We start from the raw sequence: 27,976 nt of genomic DNA, 5'->3' as shown, positions 1-27,976 counted from the left end.
CAGGGCTTGCAACTCACCTCGTGTCGTGGTTTAACGCCAGCCAGCAACAAAGCCCCACGCGACCGCTCACTCGCTCCCCCGCCCCCAGTGGGACAGGGAGACAATCGGAAGGGCGAAAGTGAGAAAACTCATGGCTTGAAACGAAAACAGTTTAATCATTAAAAAGAAACAACAACAACTTGTAAGGAAAAGAAGAAAAAATGACAGAAAACAGGGTGCAGGCAGCATACCAGGGGTCTGGAGCCTGACAGATGATGGGGGATCGGGGGGGGGGTGTGTGGAATATGGAGGAGGGAAAGGAAGCGGGGGGGGACGGGACAGGAGACAGAAGAGCAGGGCATGCGGGGGGAAACAACTCGCGTGGGTTAAAAACTCGAATGGGTGAAGGGGGCGGGCTGGAGCAGCGAGGGGCATATATGGGGGAGAAACACACGCCGGGGAGAGGGTAGGTGAGGGTACAAAGGTGCATGGGGGGACACGGGTGGGGATGACCTATCCCAGGGAGTCCACCCAGGATGATCCACAGCAGGTAACTCGCCTGGGATAACCCGCAACAGAGCATCCACACCAGATCATCCACACTGGGAGGACCCCCAGCAACGCCCCTCAAACTGCTTGTGCTTCACCCCCAATCTTCCCCAAACTGGGGAGTTTCTTGCTTTTTCAAAATACTCAGTTTGGGGTGTGTTTCAGTGCTTTTCCACAACATAAAAAGGGGTGATCTTTCGGTTGTGGGTTTGTGCATGAAAATGGGGTGGGTTTTTTGCTTTCCAGCTGCACAAATCCAGGCGGATTTGGCTTTCCCAGGAGTCCCAAAGTCGTTTGTTTTTTTCCGTTGCAGACCCAGAATCAGGGGGTTTGGGGTTGTCCTGGTTTCGGCTGGAATAAAGTTCATTTTCTTCTGAGTAGCTGGTACAGGGCCATTTTGGATTTAGGGTGAGAATAACGTTGACAACGCCCCGATGCTGTAGTTGTTGCTAAGCAGTGTTTAGACTAAGTCAGGGACCTTCCAGCTTCTCGTACCGCCCTGCCAGCAGAGGCTGGGGGTGCACAAGAAGAGTCGCTGAGCTAAAGGAGGATTCCAGGTAAACAGGTCAGCTCGAAATACACCACCTCCTTTAAAAGTTAAGAGTGATTTGAACACTTAAAATCAGCATTTAGGCTAATCGATACCATTTTGAACACCTTCTTAGCATACAAGTAAACACTCTCGCCGATGTTGGAAAATGTCTCCTCCCTTCCTTACAGCACTGCTGCAGGGAGATAACCCTGGGAGGCTGCGGGATGAGGTCGTACGCAATCAGAATCTACACTTGCGGATCCACCATAACAGCTACAGCCCTTGCGCTGCTGCTGCTCCTTTGCATCTTGCTTGTTTGGTGAATAAAGCTGAAAGTGAAGTGGAAAACTCCAAAGACCAAAAGGAAAAATAAAGAATAAATCTCAATCATTCACTTTACACTAAAAAGGTGTGCCCATGTTTATATACGTCCAATAAAAATACATATACTGTAAAAGTATTTGATTTTCCTTTTCCATTACCTTAACTTGCACAGCTCTGAATTCATACCATTAAATTATCTCTCTCCAAAGTACACCGTTATAACGGGACTAGGGGTTTTTGTGCGTGTTACAGAACGCGGAGGGACACCTGGCTAGCTGAGCTGCTCAAGAGAGGTGCTACTGAACTGCCAGGGAAACGCACCATTGAAAGCCAGACAGAAAGAAAGTACTTCAGAGCACTCCGTCAAAACATCAGGAAAAAAACCCCATAACATTCAGTTGCCTCCCTTTTTAAACATTTAGAAAAATACCTAAACTGCTTACATACACCTAATAAATCATATACTACAGCTATTTGGCAGTTGCAGTTTAAACAATGCAAGTCAATTTGTAAAATCCCCAGCGCTGCAATACCTCAGACTACCAAAAAGGACTGGCAGATTCCCTAATGCTTTTGCCAGTACTGAAGCATGCAGAGCAACACGTTTTCATGTTATCTCAACTGTTACAACTGAAAAACCAAAGACCAGTGATGCCATCAACTTTAGGAAGATGGGCTGTGCTTGGGTCTTTGGAAGGAAATTGACTTTTTTTTTTTTTCTCCTTTTTTTTAAAAGAGAGTGGAAAGTCTCGTTACTGATGACTTCTACTGTCAAGTCGATCACCTCTGAAGATCCACTCTGACGGGAAGTTCATAAAACAAAATTTCTTTGAGAGAGAAAGACTTCCATTTTGGAAAATCTCTTTCCAACTGAAGTCAAAATTACACACTGTAGGTTAAAGGAGAAAATACATTACTGAAGCAGTAACTCATCAAAACCACCTCAGGACTCACTGTCATTACTTACAAGGCTCCTAATGCTTCCTGGGAAAGCCTGGAAAACACACAGATGCGACGCCCATTTGTCCTGTTTCGTCCACGTCTCTTCTTCGACCTTGACTGCTTTTAGTACAGATGCTAATTATCTCCGTAACGTTTTTGAGTACTACTATAAGATATTTAAAAAAAAAAAATCATTGACTGTAAAAGCATAAAGCTTTTATCATGAAAACAAAGTCTGTTTCTTCTGAACAGCTGAACTCTTACGAACAGTTTCTTCCCTCTTTTAGTACAAAATTATTTTCAAAGTATCATTTACTAGCAAGCACACAGAAACAGAAGATTATGCTTTCAGGAAGAGAAAATAAACTGAGGGAAGTAAACTTTGTATAGGTGTAACATGCTCCAGAACAGAACTTATTTTTAGTATTTCTGTTAAAATATTTCATGTAAAAAAAAAAGTAGAAGGAGAGTTGGCACACTCTCAACGTTAAAGTCCATACCGCAAGTACCTTTGCAAAAATGCAGACACACATCGTAGGCGTACCTTGTACTTGCAGGCCACTACGGAATCTTTCCATCTGTCTCGTACCGTCACGGCAGAAGAAAGGGCAACCACGGTGAAACGGTGCCAGCTGACATCCAGCTGAGAGAAGAAAGAAAACATTAGCACAAAGCTGGGGAGGAATCCAAAGCTGCCTTTTTTTTGTGAAGGTTTGTGAAGACAGTACAACTGAGCGGAGGAAAAACTATTTTTGCGTCATCTTCAGTACAGTTGTTGACACAGGCCACTAGAGCTTTTGCATTTTTCACACAACTGTGCCTTTTTTTTTTCTTTCTTTTTTGACTCATTGGCAACTTTACTTTCACTAGAACTCACTTTCCTAGATACACGCAGGTGACAGACATAGAGACCTACATACATTTTCTCAAGCCTTAGTATAGCCGAGGCTTCATCACCCTACACGTCCCAAGGTGAGTATTTTTGCTAAAGAGCACAGCAACACATCTGTCCTTGTGAACTGCCCCATTGCAAAAAAGGGATGATTTTTTCCAGGCCATTGCTCCAAATGGGCAAGATCTTTTAAAACCACAGTTGTGCCACCAAACCCGCTCAGGGTCCCTCCTAGCTTTTGACCGCCCTGAGATTTAACAGGCACATGCTCCATTCCATCTTCCAACAGCAAAAATACGTTAACGCTCTCGGACCCAGAGAGCAACCCTACGGACATCCACGCACACAGCCTGCCATTTTGATGAGGAGCCACGGAGCATCCCTGTGAGCACAGCTGCACGCGCCAGATCGGTTTCCCCTACGCCGCGAGTTACCGGCTTCGGTGAACGTAGTTTCTGACGTTTTAAACCGAAAACCGTATCTTGACGCTTTGCCACAGTAGAAACGACCCATCGCTAGAACACTACAAAAACGCAGTAACACCAGTTGCAAACCCACAGCAGCAACAGCTCCAGAAATATTTAGACCAGGAACAAGGGAGAAAAATAAAACAGCTTCATCTCACGCACAGGGGAGCGGCAGGCAGAGAAAAGGGTCAACATTCTGAGCCCTTACAGAAAACAGGCATTCTCCTTCCATTTCTCAGCCCGTCCGTGAAGGTCTAAATACCACAACACTACTACGGCAACGTCGAGAGTAGGGAACAGCAGCCCTGCCACCGGACTTGCCATTGACCCATGCTATTTACGTAGCAGGACGCGTACGCAGAGGGACACGGTTTGCCACACGCAACCCCGAACTTCCTGAAAATTTACATTTACCAACAAAAGCCATTTGGAACACATTGCCAAACAACATTCGGCAATAAAGCTTCGATGCGTTTGACACACACAAGTTTTTGGTCACTTGCTATTTGCTTCCTGTTGCTGCTGCTGTTCTTCCTTCAGAAATTCTACCTGTAGCCAAGTTATTCACTACTGGTTCAAGCATTTGCCTTCCTGGTATTACCAGCACATTCACAGAGGCAAGTAACTTACTTGCTCTTCTACAATTATCCAAACGACAATTGCAGCCATGAAAGAGAAGGAGAGGTCAGGCAGCAGAAGAGCTCTGCAGGCTGGCACCAGTCAATACTGCACTCTTTAAAAACAAACAACAAAACAAAACCGTGACTCTGTATCTTTTTTTTTTCTTTTCTTTCAGAGCTCATCCCTGCCTCAGCATTTTGTCTTGTCAGAGCATGAAGCACAGGCGATCTTTTGCGTGTGATGAATGCCTGTTCCAAAATAGTCCAGATCTGCAAGACTGGTGTCAATTTTATGGTTTTAATCATCACAACTCAAATTTTATTTACTCATGCATTTGTGAGGAAACTAATTAACTTCTAGACACTGCCCCTCCTTTTTGGGGGGTGGGGAAATGTGTTAGAGACTGAAAAACATTACGATTCAGAGCTCCCAACCACGAGGGAGTGGCGGAGAAATCAATGAAAGCAAAGACCAACAGCAGCAACATTAAGCGAAAGTTGGCTTTAATTCCGATCACATACTTAAGCGACTCTCCAAGTCTATGCCTCGGTCCTATGAATGACTAGTCCTTTTTTGGAAGGACAAACTTTTTCACTTAAAAGTCCTAGACTGAAGACTCCGCTGAACGGAATGGGGATTGTGCCATGGGACAAAATGCCATCAACAGTCTTAATGGGGAAGGAAAAAAAAAAGCCAAATAAAAATCAAATTTAAGTACCAGTTTCCATCATGTTTCACTCATTACATTTCTGCTGGCATCTAGGTGCTCAAAAATGAACTACAGGGACACCACATATTCCTAAAAATTCAGTTATACATAAAAAAGTAAAAGGCTATTTCCAACTTGCCCATAAAATCAGTATGAACAGAGAGAGGAGAAACACTCGACCCCCTAAAGAAGCTAACAAGCAGCTCTGAATTTACCAGACAGGAAATTTCGTTCTTTCACCTGAAACAAAAACATATCAAGGGACCAGTTCAGGAACAGGGCACGACCTGTTAACAGCAATTTTTCCATCAGCTTTTCTGCACTAGCAGCAGATTTGCCTTTTCTGTGGGTTTAACGTGGAGCATCTGTAGTGCCCTCAAACTCGCAAGTGTTCCTCTCCGCTCCCCCAGCCCGATACGTGCGATTACCTGAGCAGCAAGCGGAATTAACCAGGCAGGATTTTCTTCGTGTGACGCGGAAGGTGATACTGGGAGAAGAGGAGACAAAGAAATGAACCTGCTTGTCACACCCAGCCAACGGTGAAAAGACAGGGGAGGATTCTGCTGGAAGGGCTCTGCACCCCAGGAGCTCTGCGCACTCTGCCCATCCCCTGCTTTCCCCCAGAGCCCCCAACACCCTCCCACCCGCCTGCAAAACCAGCCACGCCGGCTCCCGCTTTTGGCCCCCACACCAGCTGACTCGGGGCCCATTTGGGAGCCAAAAAACCCGGCTGCTGAGCCTGTTCTCAAGGCCCAAACACGCAGGGCCGGACCTCTGTTTCTGGGCCCAAAGCCGCGCAGCTCGGTCTGTTTCCGAGCCCCCGAATCAGCCACGCAAGCCTGTCTTCAAGCCCCAGGAACAGAAAACCCGGGTCTCCATTTCTGGCTCCCAAACCAGCTGACCCCCTTTGCAGTCCCCATGGGCGATGCTGGGGGGAGCGTAGCCACCCCACAGCCCTGCACCCCCGGGGCCCCACACACAGTTTCGGGGAGTGTTCGGGAACTGCGGAGGGCCCGGCCCCACGCCTCCACGGGGCAGCCCCAGCACACGCAGGGCGTCACTTCATTATTGCTGTGTCAGGCTTTATTTCCCCGCCAGCACCGCCAGCACCGGACGCATACCCCAAACACCCCAACCGAAGTATCCCCGCGGGGAGCCGGGCTGAGCCACCCCCAGCCCGGCCCCGCTCCAGGACACCCCGCCGGCAGCAGCCGGGGCCCTTCCCTGCCCCTGTGGGCACCAGGACCCGCCCGCCGCCGCAGGAGCTCCCCCCGGGCCGCCGCTGCCCGACCCGCGCCGGGAGCGGCAGGGGCCGCCCGGCCCCAGCGAGGAGCAGCCGGGGACGGGATGGAGCCGCCCCCGCCCCTGCTCCCCCCCCCAGCCAGACACGGACACGGGCCCGGGCCCGGGCCCGAACCCCTTCCCCCGCAATGACCCCGGGGCAGCTTCCGCCCCCGCCGGCCCCGGGAGAGCAGAGCCCAGCCCGGCCCCGCCCGCGGAGGCTCCGGCCGGGGAATCCCACCTCCGCGACCCGCCGCGCCTCCCCCGCCCCGAGGCGGCTCCCGCTCCCTCACGGCCCGGAGCGCAGCGGAGCGGAGCGGAGCGGACTTTGAGGCAGCCGCTGCCACTCTGCTGGGCCCGCCCAGGCGCCCTGGCCCCGCCCCCGGCCGCCCCCGGCCCCGCCCCCGGCCATGTTCAATCCAGCGATGCGGAGCAGGACAGAGGGCTGGGAAGCGAAGAACAGAACAAGGGAACAGAGAGGGAAAGAAAGAACGAACAGGGACAGGGAGAGAGAGGCAAAGAGAGGGACGGGGACCAGGACAGCGGGGAATATATGTACAGAGAGGGACAAGGTCATCCAGGTGAGTCTTGAGAATTGCCAAGGAAGGAAGTTCATTCACTTTGGGCAACCTATTTCAGTGGTTAACTGCTCTCACCATGGCAGAATTGCTTCCTTACACGTCACTGGCGTTTCTCTTGTTGCACCTTGTTGCTGGAAAAGTTTCCTCTTGTCATTTCACTGTGCAGATCTGACCAGAGTCTGGTGCAATGTTCTCTATAACCCAGTTTTAGTTACTCTGAGACAGCAGTTAGATTCCTTCTTAGCCTTCTCTTCTCTCAGATAAGCCAGATCCGTCCCTCTGGCCAGCCCCAGCCACATGACCATGGTGGTGGCCCTTTACCAGGCTCACTCCAAGTGCCTTCATGTCTTCCTGGAACACAGCATGGAAGGGAAGTTTACTCTTGTACCATATGAACTCCTCTTTCCCTATCCCATTCACATCAGCAATGGGTCTGGTTCAGGACAAAGACCAGGGGAAAAAGTCAATGAAAATTAACCAAATTACTTAATGAAAACACAATTCAGCTGCATTTCCCCATAAAGGGTTCTAAGAGACTATAGCAACATACAGATCTGTCAAATATATTACAGCTTTCAATTCTACGGAATCACTTCCCCTAAATCAAGGCTATCTCTTGTGCAGAGAAAGAGAAGGGGACGGTCTTGGATTTAAAGCATAAGAGGCTAGGAAGCTATTACAGAGCTTTAAATGAATGGAAAGATACTGTCAGAAATTCAGAAAAGGAACTCGATACCACCTGGCCAAGGATGTTAGTATTGTCTGAGTTGCTAAGCAACTATGTAATAGTTATTCATTTCAAGATTAAGTAAATTTTGTCATTTAAAGAATGAATTACAGTCTACTCTGTATTAACTTAAGAGGAAACCAAAATTTACTTTGTAGTGATATAGTACTTCTCACGCTTTGACTTGACAGTAGCCTGCCACTAACATTTTCATACAATGGTTAAGAAATACAAAATCCTTAATCCAAATTTGGATACCCAGATGAGAAGCAGCCTTCTTCCTCAGTTTTTCCCCTTTCCCTGAGATGTTTTAATGTCACCAAACCTGAAGCTGATCCCTACCACTCCAGGTCTCCTTTTTTTTGTATCTGCATCTCTGTCAGTATATGACAGAAAGACATATTACAGTAATCAGTGTTCTGCTAAAGGCACAGCATCTTGTTTGATGCTTGTGAGATTTATGAGCTAAAATGATGGTCAGCATAGATGTTAACTATTTCAAAAAATGCTGTTGAAACCATCCCAGATTACTTTTTTTTTTAAATGATGACATATTAAAATAATTTACAATTCCCAGTTTGTAGTGCTGGGATAGTTGACAAAGTGTGTTCGGACATTTTGAAGGTTGTTCTACCCCCTCAAGATAAACAAAATAATTCAGTGACATGAAGAAAGATGCCATAGAGAAAGCCACACAGGATAAGAGGGGAAATTATTTAAAAGAGGATCAACAGTTTAAGATACTTGCAGATGTAAATATCTATTTAAGTCTTTTTGTGATCTGTATCATATAATAAATCTGTACCAGGTACTTAATAGTAATACTCAGACCGTTACATAACTTCTCATCAGTTAAAATGATTCTGCTTTTGATTGTACCATCAATACAATGGGCCAAATGAAAATTGTCAACTAGTAAAAAGTGGAGAGGTTTTACAGATCTCAACAGATCGATTTACCCTTGTCAAGCACCTGGTTTATTTTTCTTTGTACAGCAATGTCCTCACTTGGCACTTCTCAACTGCTATTTGGGGAAGGAAGGCAATTTAACATTTGCAGTCTACCTGGGGATTTGTTTATTTTTTTTAATAAGGAAAAGTTTCTTCTGAGTGTTATTTGAGGGTGAACAACAGCCCTAGAACTTACTCAAAGAGCAGCTCTTAAGCACACAGTTGCATCATGAATATTTATTTGACTGCATGCAAAAGCTCTGAGTATCTTGGCTATGCTTTTCTCCTTCTGCAAGATACCCTTCTTTGTTGGGAGAGTGCTGTCATAGCAACGAAGGGCAGCAGAAGGCAAGGGGGCTGACAGGCATGTATATAAAGCAGGTTGGATTTTCAGGCTAATTAAAAGGTTTTGTGTTCTGGGTCACCTTGTAAATGAGATACAATGCTCAGAAAGCTGCGACCAAAGCTGCTCAGCAGAAAGTGGAGCAAATGCCCAAAGGTTCTTCTGGTATTTACCCTTTCTTGAACATAACCTGTAATTTTCATGGTATGCAATTGCAATGGCTCTAGAAAAATTGTTGCTGGGTCATCTTGCTAAATAGAGAAAAGTTGTTTTTATGAGCCGAACTGTAAAACCGTTCCCTCTGGGTCTGGTGAGCAATTTGTATCAGTGGACTTCTACCCTCAGAATTCTTTTGACACACTTGCTAAAATGCATTAAAATTAATTTTAACACAGCCTGAATGAAATGGATTTGAGCAGCTCTGCAAGCTAATGCCGCTTCAAAATATTTTGTGATCAGCTCAGCGCTCTTTCAGTTTAAGGCTGGGATGTTTTTTGATTATCTGTGCCGTATATGTAAAGCATTTCTAGTCTACCTGAGGAACAGGTATGGAGGCAGCTGGAGCCTGGTTCCTACATTTCCTCCACCTGTGGCCTATGTTTATGTTTCTAATTGTCCTGGCTTTGGCTGGGATAGAGTTAATTTTCTTCCTGGAAGCTGCTATAGCGCTATGGTTTGGATTTAGTATGAGAAGAATGTTGATAACACACTGCTGTTTTCAGTTGTTTCCAAGTAGCGTTTGACTAAGTCAAGGATTTTTCGGCTTCTCATGCCTAGCCAGCAAGAAGGCTGGAGGGGCAGAAGGAGTTGAGAGGGGACACAGCCAGAAACGCTGGCCCAAACTGGCCAGAGGGATATTCCATACTGTGTGACATCATGCCCAGTATATAAACTGGGGGGAGTTGGCCTGGGAGGGATCACTGCTCAGGAACTAACTGGGCATCAGTCGGTGAGTGGTGAGCAATTGTATTGTGCAGCACTTGTTTTGTATATTCCAATTCTTTTATTACTAGTATTGTAATTTTATTACATTATTATTATCATTATTATCTTCTTCCTTCCTGTCCTATTAAACTGTTCTTATTTCAACCAACGAATTATTCCCCCCCCCCTCCAATTCTCTCCCCCATCCCACTGGGTGGGCGGGGGGGAAGTGAGTGAGCGGCTGCGTGGAGCTTAGTTGCTGGCTGGAGTTAAACCACGACAATGATTCACTTTATAATTCTGCAATTTGAAACGCACTTGCCACAGGAATATTGTGAAAATTAGTATTTGCACTGCTCTTTGGAGATGCTCTACCCTCACTCCTGTTGTTTTCTTGATGACAGTAGGTTGGTGGTTTATCTCTGAAGTAAGCATTTCAGTTTTGAAATGCTGCTTCACATAAATGAGCACCAAGGAGAATTTTACTGTACTGGGTGTATACATGGCAGACTCAGACTGCACCAGGGCCTCTTCCTGATAGAGGGTAGGATGCTGTGGGAACACGCACCTGCAGACAAGACTGTGAGAATACTACAGGGCCCCTCGGTGAATGCGCAGCCTGACATGCCTGCTCACAGTACCTGGGCTTTACATGTGCATATCTGCAAGTAGAATATTTTGCAGCTAACGTGTTTATCCGGGATGTTGACAGGGACATCGGGATGGACTTCTGTCCCTCACAGGCTATTCCCAGCATGCCATTAACAATAATATGCTTATTCTCTTACAGTTTTGCCTTTGTTCCTGCCTTCCTTTAGCAACGTGGATCAGTCGCTTGCAGAGAGAAAACACTGGATACGGTGAATCATTGCTTTGGTAGCTGAGATCAGGTACATAACTGATATAGCTTGCTTATAAATTTGGGGGTTGTAAGGTTTCGTTTTCAAGTTACATCAGAACCACTGTGTCTAACAGCTACTTTTGGCCTTTGCCTGATTTCTAGTGAAATGTTTTAACCTAGCTCAAGTTTTATAACTTAGTCTAAGAATGCCTGAGTGAAACTTTATGGTCTCCAACACTAAGAATTTTGCAGGAATCTAGTAAGGCTGGTAAGATGATCTAGTATCTTCTGGCCTTATATGTAAGCTTTTTTTTTAAAGCTTCTTTATCTTCTTTCTAATTCTTTTGGTTTAATGTTTGTAGTCACTCTGGTTTTGTAATTTTTTTATCTTGTTTTCAATAGTACTAAATGGTGGTCTTGTAAAAGAGCTACAACTGTATAAAAAAAATCCAATCAATTTGCATATTCTTTCTGCAGTGATGGGGCAGCATCTTCCATTAAGACACACTGGCCCTTTGAAATTAGCAAGCAATTTGCTGGTCAGTGTGCCTAAACAAGAAACAGGCAATAAACCAATGCATGCACTCAGGTCCCTGGGCTCTACAGTTGTTGCAAAAGCTGCAAAATTAAACAATATTTTTATTCTACCATACGGAGTCAGTTCAGACCAATGGAAGAATGGGAAAATATTGTCAGTTCTTCAGGCAAATCTAAATCTTTCATCCTACCCTTTCTGATGCTGCCTCAGAACTGCTGCAAAGACAACTACTATAAAAATGGATCAGTAACCTTTTTGCCTGTCCTCGAAATTAATATCACCTCTCCCCAAATAGTGCTGCCTGTGCAATACTTTTTTCTTTTGCTATGCCCAGAAGATAAATCAGCTCCAGTAATTTATAATTATTGATAAGTCTTGAGGATGCCTTCTGTGAAGGGAATTACATATCCAATTAACCATGTATTTGATTATTAGGACTGTCTTCAACCCCCTCTTATTCTACTGATAACTGGACAAAATTGTATGGAAGCTGTTCTGCAGTTTTCTAGCTGTTCAGTGTACCAGACCACTTGCAGAAGACAGACTAGCAAAATTGTTATAATTCACTTCAATTTTTAGTAGCTCTCTTGTGCTGCAGCTTTAATCTGTATGAAATTACTAAAGCACTGAGTAAAGAAAGCAGCTGTTAACAGCTAATGGAGCTACAATATGACCAGAGCTTTTGGATCAATGTGCAATACTACTGCACAAAGTATATATATTCACCTATAAAAATATAAATTATTATAAAATATAGAATTATAGTTCAAAAAAAGGCTCCCAGGTTCTTACATTAGAAAATTTCAGTACAGTATGGTATGTACAGTATGATATGGTGCAAATTTACATATTCATTTAAACGTGTCTGTGTTTACTTGAACAGCCCCAGAGTGCAGTATAGATAAGTGTAGATAAGAAAAGGCAATGCCAAAGCTGTGAAATACACATTCCTTTTTCTGTCCTTTTCAAAATGCATTTGATCTAGTTCCCAGGTGGTTTACAGGGGTGAGTTAACATGATATAATATTAAAACTTGGTCTATTAAGCTGTTTTCAAGGCAAGCCTAATTTTATATCTGTGGCAAGAGGACTTAGACAAAGCAATGTGATTTTATGCTGGAGGATCCCTAGGCAAAGGAGGATGTCTTTGTATCTCTCAGTTTAAAATTTACTCCTAAAAAGCACATGTACCTGATGCAGCAAAGAAGAAGAAAATGCTCCTTGTTGTCCCTTGCCATCAAATATAAAAGAGGATTTTAAAACATTCTATCGATGTTGACAAAAGGTAATTTCATCCTCTGAAAAAATATTGGAGGATTTTATATATGAACCCTGAACTGGCATATACTTTATGCAAATGTTTGTTTAAAAGCTGCATACGTTGTCTTTTCCTTAAATGGCATGGTTCCAGATAAATAAAGTGTGTGCAGAAATCTTTCTAGGACAGGAATCTGACTTGCCAAACTATATTGTTAATCCTGAAATGATAAAGAAGAACTTTTCAATCATCCAGGAACAGCAAAAGCAAGATTATATATTAGGGAAAGTAGATATTAGAGAAAAGCTTAGACAGCTTTTGGTACAGGGAAGGGTTTACATACATACAGGGAAGGCTGTTGGAGTTCTCCAAAGGTGTATGTGAGTTTTTGGACATCAATGATGCATAGATGAACTCTGTTTGGATTCCCTGATGGCCTTCAGCAAGATCCCTTGTTAAAGAATCTTAAAGAATCTCTGGTTTTAAAAAGACAGCAATGAAAATTGGAAACAGTTCAGAGAAGAGTGGCAAGTATGATCTGAAGTACAAAGCAGCTTCCATATGAGGAGCAGCTAAACAAAGTAGCCTTCAGCCTGGAAAAAAGGTGATTGGGAAGGGAATATTACAGTAATCTATGTAACCACAAGGGATGCGAAGAGGAGAGATAGGACATGCCTGTTCCCTATCTCTTCTAGTGCAAGAGCTAAGAATTAAATTAGTGGATGGCTGATTTGAAACAAATGGAAGCAGACACTTCTTCACAGAATGCAAATATGAACTCTGGAACTCCTCGCCATGAGATTTTATAGATGTTAAAGTTTAAGGGGGTTCAAAGTGCAGCCCACCAAATTCATGGAGAAAAAAAAAATCCAGTGAGACTTACAAAGCTCAAAGGTAATATACATCAGGATGAGGATGTCCCTACATCCTAAATCAGTGGAGGCTAGGGGAGCACACAGTCACCTGTGTACTGCTGCATTATTCTGAGTCCTAGTTTTCTCCTCCTGGGAATCCTCTCTTCACACGTCTATTGTGCTTCTTCAGGCTGTTTGTGTTCCTCAGTAACGAAGGTAACAGCAACATTTCCATGATAAGCTTTGTAACCAATTGATTTGTAAAATTTGAAGCCCAATGAGAGAAGTGTTTTTACTAATTACTTCCTTTCTTTTGCTTTCATCATAATCTCAGTGAGTTCCAACATGCAATCATAATGGTTCTTTCCCCTCCACTTGATCAAAATAGAGCATCATTGCTGAGCAGCAAATTAGATTTTTCTTGCAATCTTAATGCTCTGCAACCATGAATATCAACCTCTAGAGATGACAGAGCTTACACGTACACTGAGCAACCCCAAGAAGTTAATTTACATAAAAGCAGAAAGCCTGTCCAAGGAAATAGTGCATCTATGAAGCTATGTGTCTTCTGTGAAGTGTTGTGTAATGTGTTAAATTATATTAAATAGTCTTAGACCAAGTAATGTCTCATGTTTGATAAGAGATCTTTTCAAAGCCATTTTTGCCTGCTGAAACTTCTTGGGTCTTGGGCTTTGACCATATAAGAGAATCTCTCAAAAAAGTATTGGTAAAATGTAATAAAAGAATAGATAAGTCTATTATTTAAAAGGTAATAATACTTTGAATCAAATAATAAGCTTGAAGATGGAATTTCTTATATATTTAAATTGTCATCTCTTACTTCAGCAGTGTGTTTCTAAGGTACCTATGGGTAAAACATTTTGCCTACAAAAAATGGCACCTACCAGTGATTTCGGTGACAATTATGAACTGCTTTTTTTTTTTTTTTTACTGACGAGGACTGAAGATTTTCATGACAGTACAGAAGTAGCTTGGTATATATCATTACATCTATATAATCACAGGAACTTTGGGTCCTTAACAACATTCCAAATAAAAGTTTATGAATGTCAACAACTAACATAAAGTGTAAATGCTATTTTTGCAGCAGAAGTGATGTAAGTATAGCCCAGATTCCCACGGAGTAACTAATGCAATACGACAATAATGCAATATGACAATAATTTTGAATTGCCTTTTCCCAGATTATATAAGTAGCTTCCTCTTCCTTTGAGGAATATTTGGAGAAGTTTGTTTAATATAATGACCAAATTACAAATAGCAAGCAAATTAGATTCCCATCAGATCTTTAGGAATGGGAATATTATGTGCTATTTCTTAGCACATAAAGGGAGTTTTCTTTTAGGAGAAGAGAAGGAATTGTTTTGAAACTTTTCATACTGTGCAGAAAGATGTTTCCTTTTTACTGCCTCCATCACATCTTGTTGAGACTAAATACAATGTAGTTCTCAGTATGAAATACGTCACAATACAGAAAATACAGATTCCTGATTTGAATTAACAGTATTGCAAGAGCTGTTACAGAAGTATCTTGTAATGTGTGCTCCTCCATTATTTTAATTAAGAAAGTATACAGAAGGATCTTAAGCATAGGGAAGTAATTGAAGTACATGCAGTAAACACAGTGTTCTCAGAGCAGGGCAGATACTCATGTCACCTTGACTCTGTGCCGTGCAGAGCTGGAAGGACATCTGGCAACTGCCAGAAATGCTACAGCTATTAATCACAGTAAAGAAAGAAATGCCTTTGTGTTGAAACATGAGACTCCAGAAATATTCTTGGCAGTGATATTTCTCTTTTATTAACATGCTGTTAAACTCAGTATTTGGGACACTTCTTACACATTTTTTAAGTCTTTGTTTATATAATTTACCTTTTAAATACATTAATTTAGAGAGGTTTCAGTAAAAATGCAAGTTCAGTTAGTAGTTTTTAACTGATCCAGTTAAAATCTCAAAGATCACTCAGGGCAAAAAGAAATAGATTGCATGGTTTATCTTCTCTGTTTCTATGATCACAGGAGAGTCAAAGGTGAGTTTACAGAGTATGTGGGATAACTTTACTGGAATCATATGCTGAGCACTTTCAATCGCTTGGGAATGGCATTCATCAAAGAAAGTAATTTATAAAAACATCATAATATAAAATATTTAGGAAATCATCAAACCCTTACCACCACTTAGCAGTACTTTATCAACCCACTGAATTAGAAAGGTCAATCAATGAAAACCAAAATGCTCTGCCTAGAATGATTTTTTTGCATCAAGAAACTCTCGTCTGAATGCTATGAGAGTAACAGACTGCTTCAGGTGCACTGGTGCTTGTCTTATTCTGAGAACTGGCTAACAATGGAAGTACCTTGATCTGCATGAAAAAAACCTAGTGAGAGCTATGGGTTAGATATACAAAAACAGCTGATCAGCTGTAGCACCGTATCTCCCATAACAGGTATCTCTTTATCTGTTAGACGTCACAGCTTTATGTTAGGCATTCTTCATAGGGAGGTTCAAGCAAAAAGAGGTTTCAAGGATGAGGGAAGGCTGGGTACCCAACTGCTTCTACTTTCAGTAGAAAAGGGGACAGAGAGGATACTGAACCTTAATAGGTTGCAGTAAAATCCCTTGCACCTAATTGATTGGTTTCTTTTCAAGCCTGAACAAAAGAATTTTATACTGTCCTTGTTTATCCTAAATGGAGTACAGGACCACACTTTATCTTAAAGAAGTGTGTGCCCAGCAGCATTATCTAATATCTCCTCATTTCATAGTATATATAATAAGGATAGTGGCTTAAAAAAATAAGCATTTACCTGTAATTACACATTACCTTTTATTTTCAAAAGCTTACTAAAATTTAAGGACACACTTGAAATTCTGAATGCTCACAGGCTTTCATACCTTCCTTTTAGATAAATCTACATTGCCCTTTAATTATTTTAGCTGCTTTGTTGACTGATTGATGTTATTTTGATTTTTTTTTTAAATAAAATTCCAAATACACTTATTGTGGCTACCTTTTCTTCCCTAACACATGCATAAATTACAATAGTTACCTCTCTTCTATATTATGCTAAATATAGACTCTTTGGGGCAGCAGCAGTAATAATAGTATTTTGCATGGCTAGCCTAGAAACAGTAAGTGAAGCAAGCATAAAATAACAGAATAAGAAGTGTTTCAAATGTAGAACGAGCTGAGCAGAACATGTAACTTGATGGTTTAGTGGGTTTTTTCTGTTTAGTTTTGTTATTATTATTATTACTGATGTATATTTCCCCCAAGAAAAACAAAACAAACAAAAAAACCCCACAAAAACACACTTTCTCACACAGCCAGACACCCAACGAAACACACGCTGCTGGGATCCCATGATGATGTCGCCTATAAAAAGTACCATTCCTCAATCCTCTATCTCCACTAACTATCCCAGTCACCATGTTTACCATGACCACCTAGATAAGCGGAGGAAGTATATGGTCCCTGTGTCTATAAATCACATCTCTGAGCCCAGGAAGTCTGGGACCTTCCTCGCCTCAGCAAGCATGGACTTCAGTGTTAGGGGGGTATCTATCTTCACTGTGGCCAGCATAGGGTAATTATTTTATTAACTAACAAACAACAATGATAACAAATTATACACTAACAGAGCAGACATTTCACACATTTTTAGGGCCCTGTGGCTGTGGAGTGCTTGCCCCACCGTGGCTCCCCCACCGCTCCAGGCTGAGCTCTAAATCCTGAAGGAAGCTATGGCTGGCATGCAGAGGCAGACTGCAGACCTTCAGCCTTCTTAACATCTCCCAGGGTGATGCCAGCTCCCCAAACCGTTCAGAGGGGATGGGAAAGGGCTATGGTGATTTATCAGCCAGATGCAGCTAATCTTCACTGCCCACTCAGGCACTTACCCAGCAGGCATTAGCTGTTCAGCAGTTAGAATACCCTAGCTCTCACCAACAGCCTCTGTGTCACTCCTTTTACGGACCACCATGACCAGAACCCTGCTCCGGCATCCTGATGACTTATCACTTTAGAGCTGTTTTGCTCAGCTGTGGTCAAGGCTGCTGCCAGAGCCCCCGGTGGGGGTTCAGCTGGCTGCTGATAGACATAACTCAGTTCATAAACGTAGCTGCAGAAACTGCATGGGAAAAACAAGCCCTTATTTACCGCCAAAGGTTAGGGCTGACCAAGGCCATCAAAGAGGATCTGGCCAGGGCTGGACTGCCCCAGAGCCAGCCTGTCAGACCTGTCATTCTGGAGAGGCCACATCTATGCACTGTGGAGAACACACCCATGTGCTTGCAGGAGCCCAGCTACATTTTGCTCCACCTCCCTTGCTCACCCTCCCTCACAGAAGAGGAACTTGTGGAGGTAGTTCTCATAACCCATAGAATCACAGAATGGTTTGGGTTGGAATGGCCCTTAAAGATCATCTAGTTCCAACCCCCCTGCCATGGGCAGGGACACCTTCCACTAGACCAGGTTGCTCCAAGCCCCATCCAACCTGGCCTTGAACACTGCCAGGGATGGGGCAGCCACAGCCTCTCTGGGCAACCTGTGCCAGTGCCTCACCACCCTCACAGTAAAGAACTTCTTCCTTACATCTAATCTGAATCTACCCTCTTTCAATTTAAAGCCATTACCCTTTGTCCTATCACTACATGCCCTTGTAAAAAGTCCCTCTCCAGCTTTCCTGTAGGCCCCCTTTAAGTACTGGCCAGCTGCTGTGAGGTCTCCCTAGAGCCTTCTCTTCTCCAGGCTGAACAACCTCAACTCTCTCAGCCTGTCTTCAAGAGAGAGGTGCTCCAGCCCCTCTGATCATCTTTGTGGCCCTCCTCTGGACTCGGTCCAACAGGTCTGTGTCCTTAGGTTGGGGACCCCAGAGCTGGACACAGTACTGCAGGTGTGGTCTCACCAGAGAAGCCATGGAGAAGCCAGGAGCAGATACACTTCTGCGGCTAAAAGCAGTTAAAAAATACGCACTGGCCAAAAGGGACAAAACAATTTTTTAAAAAGTTCCACTTGTTCATCACAAAACTTGGAAATAAAATAATACTTTATATTGTTTTGGCAAAATATTCTTCATTAACGCCCACTAAGTAGGACTGGGTAACAATTCTTATGGGGTGGGTGGAGGAGAAAAGCAAGACGGAGAAAGAAATGCACAGCCTGAGGAAAATATTACCCTTTATACTATAAATTAATTATTAAACACTGGAATTCAGAATAGAAGAAACTTTGTTAATTGGGATAAATAGAATAAAATTTCAAAATAAAAATCATATTGTATTTTAATAAAATAGGCCTTAGACACTACTGTGATTTTGGTTTTGGAAGTGTGAGAGTTGTTATCTTTCAGAATGCTCTGCCACTCCTGTTCATTCTGCAAAAATCAACTTAATCAACTACTTTAATAATGTTGCAGTAACAGCATTAACAGCATCGAGAAGAGAGAACACACGAGGCCTCGCCTGGGGCAGGCACAACCAAATCCATAATGCAGTGCCAATATCAGGAGAGCATGGCCAAAACTGAATGATGCTTCACAAACAAATCAAATGCATAGATTTAGTCCGAGTCCTTGGTACAGCGTTGCTAGAAGGATGATGGGGTTGTAATGGTAGCATAGCGAACAGCCTTTTCCACAAGGTACAGGAGACCTAATGCAAAAGCACATTGGCACTCCTGTAGAGTGAGGCGAAGGCCGTATCCGAGAATAGACAAAAAGGATGCTTACTAGACAATTCAACTAATTTCAAGGGCTGCCCACACTGAGCCCACCAGAGCATGGAAAATTCACAGATTCTACGAAGAGAGTTTCTCTTTCACCATCCTCTGCCAAAAATACCTCATCTTGCCCAACTCTGCTGGTGCTCTTAAGAGGTGGAAAGCAGCAGAGTTGTGGAGAAATGGTTCAGCTGCATAGCAGGAAGAGGGCAGCTGTGATGCATTGAAACACCACACAGAACTTGATTTCTTTCTGTTAGGGAAAGGAATTTTTCAGCACAAAAATATTTAATATTCAGAAAGTTAAATTTTGAATTCTGTTCACTGTTTTTATATTCAAGGAACAAATCCTCTTTCCAGCAAATCTGTAAGAGTGCCCCTCTCCTTCTCATGCCTTCTCTTCTTATCAGCAGTAGGAGTAAATCCATACATTATAAGCTCTATTAATCCATTATTAGTTTCTATGGAATGTACAGCATGGAATATAGACATGGAAAGAACATATTACAAAAAAGCCCTACCATATTAAGCTCATTACCTCTGAACCAATCAACACAGAGCTCGTGAGGGCCAACTGATGGAGACATATGTGATGCTAATCTCCACAGAACATCTAGAATGTAAATCCTGTGATAGTATTTTCACAGTACCAGCTGTTGCTATGGTTATAAATTAATACACTAGGCCCAAAATTCAAAGTAACCATATGTATAAAAACTAATTTGAAAAATGACTACATTTTAGAATATGGTGTTTAAACAAAAAATTATAAACTAAAAGTTTTTGAATGGCATCACAGCAAAGGAGTTGAATCAAAGGAGGAAGAAGAATGTAAAACTATGTATTTGATTTTTTACTAAAGAATTAAAAAGATAAAGTCTCTCCTCGTTGAAAACCTTTCTCTTACATAACAACATTAATAACTCTTAAGTTACCAGCAGGGAAATCCTAGTTAGCGTGAGGAATTGTAAACAGGTACAGAGATGCCCACTAAATGCAGCAGGCTTAGAAATGTAGGAAGATGCACTACACAGACAGAATTACCTCAAGTGTTCAGTTCCTCCAGAGGCCTTTGTTTCAAAGTAAACTTGACTTTGCATATACTTTAAGCTGTTTCTGATCCCAAACATCTTTAAAACCATTTTTTGCTCACAACCCAATGCATTGAAAAGCAAATGAAAAAGCTTCTTGCAACACCTCTTCAGTGCTTCACCTACAGGCACAGGTACTAATCACAATTTGCACTACATAAAAGCAAAGGTCCCTGGCACTGGTTAAATACCCACTATCATCTGCAGCATACTGCAACAAAAAAAAAAAACAAAACAAAAAACCAATCACCGATGAAACCAAGTAGTCAAAAACCTTTCATTGTGACAAGGTAAGATAATAGAATCATAGAAAACAGAAAAAAATTGGTTGGAAGGGACCTCTGCAGGTTATCTAGTTCAGTTGTCTTCCCCAAAGAGGGCTAACTTTTAATCTATGTCTGACTGCTCAGAGCTTTGTACAGACAACATAGGAAAATCTGTCAGGACAGCAATTCTGCAGCCACTCTGAGAACCTGTTCCAGTGCTAAACCAGTCTCAGAGGGAAGCACTTACTCCTTCTGTCCATCAAGTTTCCTTCCTTACAGCTCAGGTTCACTGCCTCTTGTCCTTGCTTTCCTTCAAGAAATACTTTATGCTAATCCATACGGATTTTTTTTTTTTCCCCAAATGGCAAAATCCTATGGTCAAAAATGGGCTGGAATGAACTTCAAGAAGTCATCCTGTTTCTCCTCCTGCTTTAAGATACAAACAACTACATCAATGTCTCATGAATGATGTTCTGATGGAAACTATGCTTCCTCAACATACCATTGCTTTGCAAGCTTTATGATAAGATTGGTTTTTAATGCCTAATCCAGATTTCTTTTTCAGCAATTTTAGCCCCTACCCTTTATCCTTTTTATACTTACGAACCATGTTATTTGAATCACAGTCACAGAATCATATTGATTGGAAAAAGCCTCTGGAGTTCACCTAGCTCAGCTCCTGCTCCACGCAGAGCCAACTGCTACGTTAGATCAGGCTGCTCAGGACCTAGTCCAGGCGAGCCTTCAAAACCTCCAAAGATGGTTGGAGATGCTACCACCTATCTGTTCAACCTGTTCCAGTGCTTCCCCAGTGAGTCTATTTTCAAACAAAATGCCAGCTCGCTCTACAGAGGAATCTTAGATGTTTTGTTTTCATTTGATTTCTAGAGTGCATTCATTTTTTTTCCTAAGTTACCGTTACAAAAATTAAAGCTACCAAGGATGCTCTAAAGAATTAGGAGACTCACCCTGAAAAGTTTACAGATACAAAAATTCAAATAGCAAGGACAACTTATCTATATGAAACTTTTTTTAATGTGAATTTCTAAGAGAATTTGCACAAACAGAGTAAAGTATTTTGGAATAAAAATAAGACTTCCTGGAAGCACCAGTTTTCAAGTGTGCTGCCCCACCAAGTCTGACACACAAGCTTGTATCAGCACTAGGAGCCAGAATACTCCAGTATCCAGACCAGTTATCTACTGGCCTCTTGTCACGTAAGTGTTCTCTCTCAATTACTGTTTAAACAGTTTCACCTGCCTCCTGCCAACATTATTGCTCTCAAGCTCTGCTGCCCACCACATTATACATACCTGAAAAATACTCTTACCTTCTTTGCTCATGCCCTGTATACATCCCACTTGCCAGTCACAAGCCTTGCTTCAACAGCTCCTAGGGACCTGGCAATCCAAGCAAAGGAAAACACAAACATGGCATGCTTTTCCTTTATTGCCATTTTCTGCCAAGTTAGTACAGTAACATTGTGAAGGGGAGAGTGATTAGCGGTGGAGCAAATACCAGGAAAAGCCAGAGTGCATGTGTGCATGCTAGGGCAAAGCAGGATAATATCAGGCACCAACTAGATTAGTTTAGACTGCCAGGTAACAAGTCTTAAACAACTAATATGGAAGAATGCCTAGCTTTCTGTCTTTCTTTTTCCCTTTGTTATTCCAAAGCTTGGTCAGGCATAGGGTTGGTTAGCATTATAGATGGGCTTTGCTTCAGCTACGTAACAGCACAGACAGTTTTTCAGGCATGGAACTATGGCACCAACAACGTGAAGATACCCAAATCCCCATTAAGGTCTTTAATGGACGAGGTAGGTCTGCTACAGAGCACATGCATGTAGTGCTATTTTGGAGCTCCTGCCCAAAACCACAAAGTTCAGCCACTAAAAGTCAACAAAACAATAAATTTGTTTGCTAGTGCAAAAAAAGTCAAGTTACATCTGGAAGGACAAATGTAAGCACAAATAGTTCAAGTTTCACAAATCCCCAAGATTGAAAGAAGTCCTCTTGCTTCCACTGTAAAACTAGTCTTCTGCACTATGCCCCTGGGTAGTGAACCCAACATGCTGTTTTATGTTGGGACTACCTCACACATGAACAATTACAGATTTCACAAATGAGTTCACAGCTGATCAGAAATGCTTCAGGTGACAATCCCTGAGCCCCAAAAGCTCCTGCTTTGGGTACTAAAAGAGGGAGGTTTTCCCCACAAAACCAAAATACCAAGTTGACATTATCTTCAGATATAAACTTTTAATAGCCAGGTTCCAATATACATTTTATTTCTATCACTGTGAGACTGAGGAATACGCTATTTTTCCACAGCTTTCAATTCATTCTGCAGAGAGTAGCATACAACAGAAAAATGTTAGATTTTTTTTTTCAAATTTTTATTCAACAACCTGCTTGCAGAAAATGAATAGAATTAAACAAAAGCTTACATTAACTACTACATAAAATATTAACACTGTTGAGGAGCTAGTCCCCAAATATGCTCACTTTCTAAATCCTCAGCCATCCGCACTGCAGCTCATAGAACATAACAAAAATATCTGAAGGTTTTCTTGGCTGCAATTCACCATGACACATGCGAACTGCAGCCCTTGACAGGCTCCTGTTCAGTACAATTTGGCAAGATGAAAGCAGGCAACTGTTTGGACTGTAATAAAAAAAAAAAAAAAAGAAAAAAAAAGTAGTTTACAACTGAAAAATAATCAAGTATAATAAATACATTTCTCTTAAAAACAGATGAGCCCACAATCCTGGAGTACACTTTTCAGAAAACAAAAAACAAGAATTTTTTTCTCTGGAAATGTACTTTGTGGGAAATGCTATGTATTGGTGACCTGTAGGCAATTATATCTCCAAAACCTTTCAGGAAAGAAGAACAGATTACCATAGGAAGTTTCAACTGCAATCTTTGAGTAAAAGTCTTCAGAAAGATTCAGTAGCTTCAGACCAGAACCATCAGCAATCATCAAGCTCCTTTACAGTCCATCACTGCCATTTTTAGTACAGTTGTTATGATGGCTTGGGTTCCTCCTCTCTCCAATCAGTGTTTTTATAGAGTGGTGTCAGTTTATGGAATTAACATTTTTAGAGCTATCAAAGGCCAGCTTAAGGAGGAGGATCTTCTCCTCGAATAGCTTTGTACTTAGCCATGTCTTCTGGGAACACCTTTGTCAGTTCTTGAATTAACAGACTTTTAAATTTCTGGAAAGAGAAAAAAATGTACATACATCAACTGCACAATTTATTTAGATTTCATCAAGCAATGTTATCTGATGAACAGGAATGTCTGTATACAACACAGTTCTACATTTCAGTGACCTAAGAGAATGGTACCTAAAAAACTCCTCAAAACCACACACACGAACACAGAAAGTTACGTTTACAAAATTCACAGAAAATGCTCAAGTGAAATCTGCTAGGAAAGCACCAGGCAAACTAAAATGCTTTTAATTTCCCATAAATTAACTAGCATTTTCACCTAAGAAATACAGAGTAGTTGGACCTTTCTGGTAAACTCTGGTGCATCAGTATCTGTCTAACATTACTAAGCAAAGCTGATAAAGACGTGTCCTCTTGATTTGATACAGAATCCCCTCCACCTCCAAAAAGGAACTCACACCTGGCTTAGAAATACATAATTCTTCCAACAACTTTTACAAGGACAGAGCATATCAAAAGAAAGAGAAGCTTAGAACATATGGAGATATGTCTACATTCTGCAGCACAAGTTGCCATCCTCCACACTAATATTAAGTTCAGCCAAAGAACATTTTGAAACACAGCCAGCCTTTTCTCAAATGTCACTAAACTTCCTTTTCTGACTCTGTTTTTCAGCAGTAATTCCAGCAGTTAAAAACACTATAGCAGAATGCTTAGGTTCATACTAGATGAAAGTACAAAAGTTCAGAAAACCCTAAACACTGCATACATTTAAAGTAATTTTATAAAGATTAACCCATGCTTATATAGCATGTTTGACATTTTAATACTCTGAGATCCATTCAAGACTGGAAAAACACCCCTTCTGTTTTGCTTATTTCTAAATTTACACATATCACAGTTACAGACCTGTAAATGTGAAGTACTCACTAGTATTCAAAATGAAAACAAAACAAAACAAAGATCTGTAATGCTACATACAACTTTAACCAAAATAAAAATCATAGTGACATCTGCATCTCCAACTGTGAGATGAATTATCAGCTTCTTTTCCAGAACAGGCTATATTAGCATCAATTAAGATACTGCAATGCAGAGCAATTCCTAATACAGATCACCTAATAAGGGAATTTAACAACTGCACAAGTGAACCCCCCCTCATATTTACAGAAAAGTAAAAACTTATCGAATACGTTATTACATTAGTACTTTCATTATTTCTGTCTTACCTTCATTGTGTCTATTTTTCCTTTTACTTGCTCATTTTTAGCCAAAGCTCGCTCCAGACACTCTTTAGTGTAAAGCTGAGGATTGCGGCCTTGATCTATGTATCTGAAAATAGAAAAGATACTGCCTAAATGATCATATTCCTACTAGGATGTTCTCCAAGGTACTGAATTATTTACCTCACTGCCCTTTTGGTGCTACTATTATCTGAAGTGTCCATTTTAAAAAACACAGGTTAACTCAGCCATTTTCAAAAAGACAGCTCAAGGAGGACTAGGCAGTGGCCAGCAAACAGTTGTCTTGTTATGCTGTTTTAAATCTTTGTTTCCAGAAAGCCTGGAGCTTTGAAAAAAGTATTAAAAGCAAGCAAAAATTATAACTACCCAGCTCCTTGCAGACAGTAGGTACACGAATGACAAAAGATGGTCCTTTTCAAAGCAACTGAAAGGGCACTAACCATAAAGCAGCTTGCTTAGTACATGGTAAGCAATAAGCACATAGAAATATGGCACCCAGCAATTCAAAGATGAGGAGCAAGTGTACATACCACAGCAAAGAGTAAAAATTGACACACCTGCATCGGCAAACCTGTAAGCATATTTTTGCTTTGCAATATAAGCGCCTGACAGAAGGAAATTCCATCACTGAATAAAGAAAATCCAACATATAAGATTGTCATCACAGATTTACAGATAAAGTGAATGCCCAACTGAAAAATGTCCTGTATAGCCAGTAACGCACTAGAATATAGCAAACCAGTGACATTTGGACTTACGAGAAACAATAGTAAATTACCTTGTCAGCTATACTGTAAAAGCCATTTTGTATAGCTCTCCCTCTACATTCATGATTTTGCTTTTAACGTTCTAATTCTCTGCCAACAAGAAGACTGCCGCTACTGAAACTAAACACCTAAGTACTAGCCTAATTTATTTTCACCTGCAACTTTAAATCCTGATTCTAACCTAGTGTAAAAGTGTATTTACAAAATGAAAGCTTACTTACTAAATCACAAGGTTTGGCAGAATCTGTATTACTGGCTACATATGTAAAGTCAATATAATTTTAAAAAAGCAAAAACAAACAAAGAGAGACATCTGAAAGCAGGTATATAATTTATCACTTCTTGTACCCTTCTGCCTTCTCACAGGTTGAAGGCACTTCTAACCTTCTTCTGCCTGCTCACATTTTCATGAGGCATTCAGAAAATGTTGTTTAAGAAATGAGCAGACCTCAGAGAAGATATCCACGCGGCAAAGACATGCTACCCCAAACCAAACCGAGTACAGCACCTGCCCTTCCAGGTACAAAGTTACTTACTCAAAAACTTCCAAGGGCACGCTGATATCGTGAAGCTGCTGCCGGCACTTGTCGATATCCTGCAAGCCCGTCACCATGAAATTCCTGCAGGAAGAAAACAGATCGGTTTTAGCCAAAAAGGGCCGTACTGCGCTAACCCTCATCCCGGCTGCGGGGCCAGTGGCACGAAACCCAGCGAGGACGATGCCGGCGAAACCCCCTGCCGCTCCTCCCACGTTTCGCCACGGCGGAAGGGTGACATATCCGCCAGCCCGGGCCTCCGGTACCCTGAGGCACCAGGCTGGGGCTGAGGGGTGTGTGGTGGCGGGGGGGCAGCGACAAGGCCCCGCGGCCTGGTAACGAACAGGGGTGGCGGAGCGGCGGGGCCCTCACAATTTCTGGTTGAGCCCAGCCTGGCTGCTGGGCTGGAAGTCGCTAACGATAATGCCGAGCTGCCGGATGTTCTCCACGAACTTCTCCAGGTGCTCCTCCAGAGAATCGAACTTCTCCGCCATCGCCATCACCGCCGTCGTCCCCACCCCGCTTCCGGCCGCCTGCGCATGCGCAGAAGGAAGGAGGCGGGGAGGCGGGGGACAGTCGCCGGCCACGTCCCCCGCCTCAGACCATGCCCCTCGCTCTCGCAAGCCGCGCTCCCGCTTCAGACCACGCCCCTCGCTCTCGCAAGCCACGCCGACCCCGCCCGCCCCGACCCGACCCCGCGCCCGGTGCCGGGCGGGCGGGGGGGGAAGGAGGAGGAGGAGCAGCGCAAATTCGGCATCTGCGCGTGCTATGCGAAAACCACGGAGCAATGTGAGAGTTTTGGCCTACCCGCCTTGAGCTCCGGCACGATTACGTCGTGCCTGATGGCTTATTTTAATTCTGCGCCTCGCTTTATGGAAGGATGCTCTCAGCTCAGCGGTTGCCCAAAATGAATTCGAGACGAAAATAAGATCTAGAAACCCTAAGTTGCACAAGTCAGTGTTTGCTTCGGCCATTCCGGATTTATCAAATGCGTGACCGCAAATAATGAGAACTGTTCTTCACCCTGACAGTAATCGATACAAAATTATAATTAGCATCTTTTATAAATGCCACATAATTGGAGTTCGACAATATGGATCATTCAGTAGCCCTCAGCACTGCTTTCCTTTCTTTTGTAACCATGTAATGTCTCTAGGAATTTTTCAGTAGATCCCAGTGGGGTGGGAAGCATGCAATGTGATTAGTAACAGCTTGGAAAAAATTGCCAGCACCCCTTTTGAAATGGTGAGGTTTGAAAACTCACTACTAATTGTTCTGGCCTGCCAGACATGGACTGCTGCATCTAGACCTTGAAGCGTCTCTCTGCTTGTCTTCTTAAAGTCATAGTCTTTCCTGCCAGTCCACTTCTACAAAACTGCTATAATTGACTCTCATTGGTTTTCTGTCAATTCTCCTTTCCTCTACTCTCAACAAATATTAGCACACTGCCTACATTTTTAGACCGTCATTTGGAATCTCTCTGCTTTTGAGTGGTTCGCCACCCTGTGTTGCACAGCCATAAAATCATTCCTTGTTTTCATTCAAAACTTGTATCTGGCTCCAGCTTGCTTACCTCCCCCCGCCTTCCCAGAGGCTGAACTCTGGTCGTGATCCATTTGCAGTGCAGACCCCCCTCCCTTCCTGAAAGCTTTTCAAAAAGGTGGCTTCATGCTTTTTCCCATGCTGCCCTTTACTGTCAGGTGCGGCTGCCTGTGACTATCCTATCACTTCACGGCATCCCATCAAATTCCTCTTTAAATTACTTGCCTGGTTATCCACAGCAGCAATCTGCTGCCTACTGGTACAGGCTCTGGGTTAGGGACCATCCCTGCAAAGTCCT

At 42.5% G+C, this 27,976-nt stretch overlaps 1 protein-coding gene across 7 annotated transcripts; it reads right to left on the bottom strand.

Moving 5' to 3' along the window:
* Nucleotides 1-2: 2 nt before the first annotated feature.
* MED10 (mediator complex subunit 10) lies at nt 3-26,673 on the bottom strand. 7 transcript variants are annotated; one of them, XR_012653676.1, is made up of 11 exons: nt 26,509-26,670; nt 26,137-26,220; nt 24,819-24,921; nt 23,315-23,631; nt 22,918-23,077; nt 21,741-21,810; nt 6,953-7,228; nt 5,444-5,502; nt 2,871-2,969; nt 2,352-2,492; nt 3-1,389 (listed from the first exon to the last, which is right to left on the bottom strand). XR_012653676.1 is itself a non-coding variant. In XM_075052023.1 (4 exons), exons 1-4 carry the CDS (start codon nt 26,634-26,636, stop codon nt 23,536-23,538), a joined length of 411 nt encoding a protein of 136 aa, XP_074908124.1. In that variant the 5' UTR covers nt 26,637-26,673; the 3' UTR covers nt 22,630-23,535. The 7 variants fall into 7 exon arrangements, 1 of the variants encoding a protein (XP_074908124.1); XR_012653677.1 differs by lacking the exon at nt 22,918-23,077; XR_012653673.1 differs by having other exon boundaries at nt 5-1,408; nt 22,918-23,631.
* Between the last annotated feature and the right edge of the window lie 1,303 nt (nt 26,674-27,976).

The sequence above is a fragment of the Buteo buteo genome, chromosome 20, assembly GCF_964188355.1.
Source record: "Buteo buteo chromosome 20, bButBut1.hap1.1, whole genome shotgun sequence".
NCBI classification, from domain to species: Eukaryota; Metazoa; Chordata; class Aves; order Accipitriformes; family Accipitridae; genus Buteo; species Buteo buteo.
Note: the sequence above shows the minus strand (reverse complement) of the source record. Positions and strands in the feature narration are given on the sequence as shown.

Bases quoted from the DNA above. Each gene is read 5' to 3' on its own strand.
- MED10 (XM_075052023.1), bottom strand. From the start codon at position 26,636: ATGGCGATGGCGGAGAAGTTCGATTCTCTGGAGGAGCACCTGGAGAAG. The intron at 24,922-26,136 runs GTAAGTAACTTT...TTCTATTTTCAG, and splicing joins GTGCCCTTGGAAGTTTTTGA to ATACATAGATCAAGGCCGCA. The intron at 23,632-24,818 runs GTAAGACAGAAA...TTCTCTTTCCAG, and splicing joins GAAAAATAGACACAATGAAG to AAATTTAAAAGTCTGTTAAT.